The sequence below is a fragment of the Gavialis gangeticus genome, unplaced genomic scaffold, assembly GCF_001723915.1.
Source record: "Gavialis gangeticus isolate Ggan-Ray unplaced genomic scaffold, GavGan_comp1, whole genome shotgun sequence".
Classification (NCBI taxonomy): Eukaryota; Metazoa; Chordata; order Crocodylia; family Gavialidae; genus Gavialis; species Gavialis gangeticus.
In genome coordinates this window covers 70,754,671-70,760,670 of record NW_017728994.1, presented here as the reverse complement: position 1 = coordinate 70,760,670, position 6,000 = coordinate 70,754,671, and the positions used below count along the sequence as shown (strand labels likewise).

The window sequence follows — 6,000 nt, the reverse complement described above, 5'->3', positions numbered from 1 at the left end:
TTACAGAGAACAATAGGCAACTGTAATAAGGCTCATAAGCTTCACAACTGGTGTATCCCTCATTACTGCCATCTTTTTCAGATCAGTAGTGTACTGTATGCTTACTTGTCCTCCAATTTCAGTAATATCAGCAAGGCAAAAGCTGTTAAATACCACGTTTACAAACCTTATGTACATTTCTTCTCTTTCAATTTCTTTGTAAAAATTCTGAAATTAAAACAGAATTATTTTAGAAGACCTTGATTTCTCTCAGTCACATATACAGAACATGTATTAGATTAAAAATTCATAGTTGCATAACATCAACGTTAAAAACTGCAAAATGAAACTTGCCTCTGGTGGTAGAACACATAAGTTATTTAACTATAAAAATCTAACTCGGTAATGATGTTTCATGGTGTAGCATATTAGGGATTATGTTTCATAGCAAAGGTTAAGAATCTGCAAGCACAGTACTGTTAGAAATGTGCTTCTGGCATTTGCAAGTCCCACATCATTAACTGCTTTCAGTTGAATTTTGGTAATGTACAAAAACAATTTTTAAGTAACTGTTGAACGAGGGATTTTAAAATCTCAACCTTGAGTAATAAATCATTGACTTCTGAATTTTAATATTTTCTTAAACAATAAAAAGTTAGAATAGTTTTATTTTTCTGTTTTTATATACCACAAATCATGGTCATTATCCTGCAACATATGCCTGAATGCCTGTAGCCTTGAGATAGACTAAATTAAATGCTGCAAATATTGTAGGATATGACACATCAGGCTAGATATTAAAGATACTAAGATTTACCCCCCAAAATTTCCAACATACTGTAAAGTTTATAGCTTTAAAAACTAAAAATATTTTTAAGAAAACAGAACAGGTATAAACCTACCCACCGTTACACATTTTTAGCATATATCAAACATTAAAAGAAACGTGCGTACAGCTGACAGAAATGCTGTATTTGAAAAGAGCCCAAGGTGTCTGCAGAACTCTATGGCTTTAGTTTGCAGGAGGCAGGTTTTGATTGAAAACTCTTTTACATTTGCATTTGCATAGCTGTGCAGTCCATATTGTCTCCTTTCAGTTCAACTTCAAATAAATTCCGCAAATCAAATGAAACTCAGCTATTTTTTTGTATTTTGCTTTTTTTGGTTCAAAAGGATTTGAAGCTGCTGATTTTCTAGGTACAATGACTTGAAACCACTACTCCCTCATGCTGATAGTTACCATGGCTGATCTTTAACTTTTTAATGTAGTGTGGAAAGTACCAAAATATTAAGTTGGCCTAAGAGAGGCGACCAGACTTCATTCCTCTCCAAAGCCTATGCCCATCAAGCCCCACTGAGGCATTAAGTAGGAATTAAATGATATGCAGACTTTGGGTTTACTCACTATAGAGGGATGAATTTCAGCCTGGGTGAATTGGAAAGTATGAGAAGATTAAGTTAACTCTAGAGGGAGAATAAGAATTTCAAATGGAAGTAAGATTTTAAAACATATTTAATAACAACGAGCACTCAGATGGTTGCAGGCATCTCCTGATAACTTCAATGGGAGTTTTGTGTATCTGATGGCAATTTGGCTCAAAGACAATAAATCCCACTCAAAATTTACAGTATGTAAATATCTGAAACTTTCAGATCACATCCACTATATGTAAAACTCAGCATCAAGAGACTCTATCACAAAAATCTCCCTGAACACAAGAAGAAAGAGGAGTATATTCAATGAAAGACAAGATGTGTTCGGAGAGAAGATGAAATGCAGTTAGCTTCCCATGTAATGGACACAACAAAATTTACCAGGAAGTATTCTTAGAGTTGACAACAAAGGAAAAAATAAAACATCTAGGGTATGGCAGAGGAAATGCTTCCTACTAAACTTTCCCAGTTTTATAAATGACTACAACTTGTTTTATATCTTCTTCAAAGCAATGTCAAATGCCTCTTGTTTTTGCCTTTCCTTTCTTGTCAGTTATGAACCGGCAATATCTTGTCACTATTTCTATTCAGAAGGACACGCTGCCTCTTCTGCAAGCAATCTAAGCACTGTTCCCTGGATCAGTGGTCAGTGACAAATTTCAAGAGCTCAGCCACTGCTGTACTAGGATAACAAAAGCAAACTATAATGCAGATTCCCATTTATAAATTGATGGCTCTATATTCTCTGCCACTCTACCAAGGCAATTCACTTGTAATACATGATAGTGTAGTTCAAAGTTTGTCCTGCATGAGCTGAGAGGGGCTGCATTACTCATGGTGAGGTCACACATGAATTACTCAGATCTTCCCAAACCAGTCCAAACAAAACCTTTCAACCATGCCACCATATGCTACTGTGTATTCTGTATATGACACATTTTACTAGAGAAAAACTGTTTTAGCAATGTTATGGAAATATCAGCAGGACTTTCTTAGCTACCCATCAGTCCAAATTCTGTAAAGAAAATTAAACTGTAATGAAAACAGGTTATGTGAAACCTTGAAGAAAGTATCCTCACATAGCCTTCCCATATAAAATGGTGTAATTGTAAGATCTGATTATTAGGATTTTCAGGGCTATTCAAATGTGCCCTATTAAGCCAGACATTTCTTCTTTCTAACTGCTTAAACTTCCTTTTCTAGCCCTAATGGGTTAGAATTTACTGAGTCCTTAAACTGTCACTGATCCAAACCCAAATATTTCCTATTCCAAATCTACTGCAACATAGAAGAAAATTCAACATTTGGGTAGGAAGTAGCAAGCTTTTTTTTAAAACTAAATGATGGTTGCTCAAGGGTTCTGAAAACTGGAAACAGTCCCAGAAGGACTAGATTAGTGAGCAGAATGCAAATACAATGGTGAAAAGTGTATGATCAATTCATTATACATCATAACACATTTGATTTTTCATATGCATACAAGTATAAAGTTGATAATGCTCAAGTAAGGGCTGGAGTCTGAAAAATTAGGCATTAAAATCTTCTCTTAAAATATTAAATATATGATAAAGAGTATTTTTTTAAGGATCCCACTTCTTTCTATAGCACAAATCACCCTTATTTTCTTCTCAGCAGAAGAGCTTAAGATCTTTTGTTCTAAAGAAGAGCTCAGTGTTAAATTAAAAATTCAGTATCTGTTCTAAATTTAGATTATTCACTTCTTATAACTTACCAGTACATTGACAGTGCAGCTCATGCGATTTTCTTTGTTTTCATCATGCATTATGGTTCTGTAATCCAGCAGTCTCTCCATCAAACGAACAACAAGTTTCACAAAAGTTTCTCCATTTTTGGCAAGATATTTGTGTTTTCTGCAGTGCTCCAAGAGACTGAAATAATTACACACACCTTGTTAATCACACTCAGACAGAGGAACTTGACTGAGGTGCAATTTTAAATATTTTGCATCATTAACAGATTTTAATTATTTCTGGGCTACAAAGTTCATTGTAGTCTAATTGCTCTCTCTTTTGACTATATTCTGATATAAATCCCACTGCTAATCAACACTTACATTTTGTCAAATAACACTTTGTACTGCTCATCTCCTCTGCCTCCTTCCACTTCATGATCCAGCTTTGTGATGATCTCATTTTCAAACTATAATTAAACAGAGCAAGCGTAAATAATCAGCATGCCAAATATTTCATTTTATTACTGTAGCATCAATGGTTCAGAGATTGGTTGGATCTCTCCAAGAGATGTTTAACCACTGTGTTTAAGCTTGATTAACTCTAAGAGTTTCCAGTTTCTGATATTAAAGTGTCCATTATGATCTGCTGCCCTACAAGGATCTTTCACTAAGGAAAGTATTGGTCATGTTGTTAAATGAAGCTTAAATATTTGCATTAGGAAAATCTAAATAAAGTAGCTGATGACAAGGATGAGAGGAAAAAAGAGAGTATGTAGAACAGACGCCCAATGTCCCCTGCAATAATTATAACAGCAACAAATACAGGCATTTTGAAAGCCTATTACTGATGATATATAACACCTAAGGCTGCTCAGCCAATTGGATCACTCAACTGGATAAACATCCTACATCTCTTTTTAGACTGAAGATATTGGCTCATAGTGCAGCACACACAACAGACGGCTTCAAAGTCATTGTTAAAGGAAGAAATGTCTTTCAAATGGGCAAAGACTATTTTATTTAGGAAGTAATCAGATGTATTAGATGAACTAAAATGTATTAAGATATTGAATTGGATAACTTAAGGGACTTTCTAGGAGGTACAGTGCCTTTTCCCTCTACTTGCCACCTGAATCAAAACCATATTCGAGGTCATCACAGAACCCCCGGCAAAGCTCTTTCAGAATTCGTGGCACACAGGGGAGATCCCTGAGGACTGGAAGAGGGCCAACATTTTGCTCATCTTCAAGAAGGGGAAGAGGGAGGACCTGGGCAACTATAGGTCAGTCAGCCAAACCTCTATCCCAGGGAGAATCCTAGAAAAGCTCAGCAAAGAATCTATGTGCGATATGCTTGCAGAAGGTAAGATACTGAAAGACAGCCAGCATGGCTTTGTCGCAGGTAGATGTTGTCTCATCTCCTTCTACGACCATGTCTCTCACCACCTGAACATGGGAGACAAGGTAGACATTATATACCTAGACTTCCAAAAGGCTTTTGATCTAGTATCCCACGATATCCTCGTGGGAAAACTGGAAGATTGTGCGCTCAGCTGCTTGACGGTTCAGTGGGTGGGAAACTGGCTACAACGTAAGACCCAGAGAGTTCTCATGAATGGATCTGTATTGTCCTGGCGTGAAGTGGCCAGTGGTGCCCCTCAGGAGTCCATGCTTGGACATCTTTTCAACATGTTTATCAGCGATTTGGACGGGGGAGTGAAAAGCTCACTGACCAAGTTTGTGGTTGACAGCAAGTTATGGGGCAGTATGGCCATGCCAGAAGATAGGTTGCAGATACAGGTGGACCTGGACAGGTTAGAGAGTTGGGCAGACTGGACCAGATGAAGTTCAACACTTCTAACTGTAAGGTGCTCCATCTAGGGGCAAATAACCCTCAACATACATACAGGCTCAGAAGTGACAGCCTGACTTGCACTATGGCTGAAAGGGACCTAGAGGTAATGACTGACCATTGCATGAACATGAGCCATCAGAGTGACATGGTGGCCAGCAGGGCAAACAACATGCTGGCACGCATCAACCAATGCATCTCGTGTAAAACTAAGGTAGTAATACTCCCACTGTACTCAGCACTGGTGAGACCGCAGTTGGAGTACTGCGTCCAGTTCTGGGTGCTGCACTGCAATACATGGAAAAATTTGAGCAGGTCCAGAAAAGAGCCACCTGTATGATCAGGGACTTGCAAGGCAAGCCATATGAGGAAAGGCTGAAGGACTAGGGCCTCTTTAGCCTAAAGAAGAGAAAGTTAAGAGAGGACTCTTGATAGTGGCTTATCACTATATCAGAGGAGTGCATCAGGAGCTTGGTGAACAACTGTTCACTAGGGCACCCCTAGGGAAGACCAGGACCAATGGATATAAAATCCTGGAAGGCCGCTTCAGGCGTAATACCAGGAAAAAACTCCTTCACAGTCAGGGTGTCCAGATTGTGGCCTAAACGCCCTCCAGAGGTGGTGCAGTCCCCCAACCTGGAGGTTTTCAAGAGGAGACTGGACAGTCATCTCGCCAGGGTCACTTGTACCCAATTGTCTTCCTGCCTAGAGTGGGAGGGAGGATGGGTGTGTTGGACCTGATGATCTGTGAGGTCCCTTCCAGCCCCTAACAATCTATGAATCTATATCAGTAGCAACAAAGTTATTACTATAAGATTGCTGACTGGCAGCCTACAATAAAGAGAACAAGTTAATTTAGACTTAGAATAACTTGAGGCTATGTATTCATATCACAACCATGTACAGTTAAAGATAGAAAATTTATATTTAGAAATATCAGCATATGGACCAGGATTAAATGGGTCAAGGACACAGCCCTATCTCAGCAATATGTGCTCTCAACCAGGGCAGAGAAGGTGCATATTGATAGAGCAGTATCTTGA

At 38.4% G+C, this 6,000-nt stretch overlaps 1 protein-coding gene across 2 annotated transcripts in view; it reads right to left on the bottom strand.

Moving 5' to 3' along the window:
- Positions 1-6,000, bottom strand: part of DOCK1 (dedicator of cytokinesis 1) — a 599,368-nt gene that overhangs the window by 139,073 nt on the left and 454,295 nt on the right. For both annotated transcript variants that reach the window (XM_019502991.1, XM_019502992.1), the window contains exons 34-36: positions 3,488-3,573; positions 3,146-3,302; positions 167-207 (exon numbers count right to left, since the gene is read on the bottom strand). In XM_019502991.1, coding sequence (XP_019358536.1) covers positions 167-207; positions 3,146-3,302; positions 3,488-3,573 — 284 coding nt within the window. The remainder of the gene's footprint in view (positions 1-166; positions 208-3,145; positions 3,303-3,487; positions 3,574-6,000) is intronic.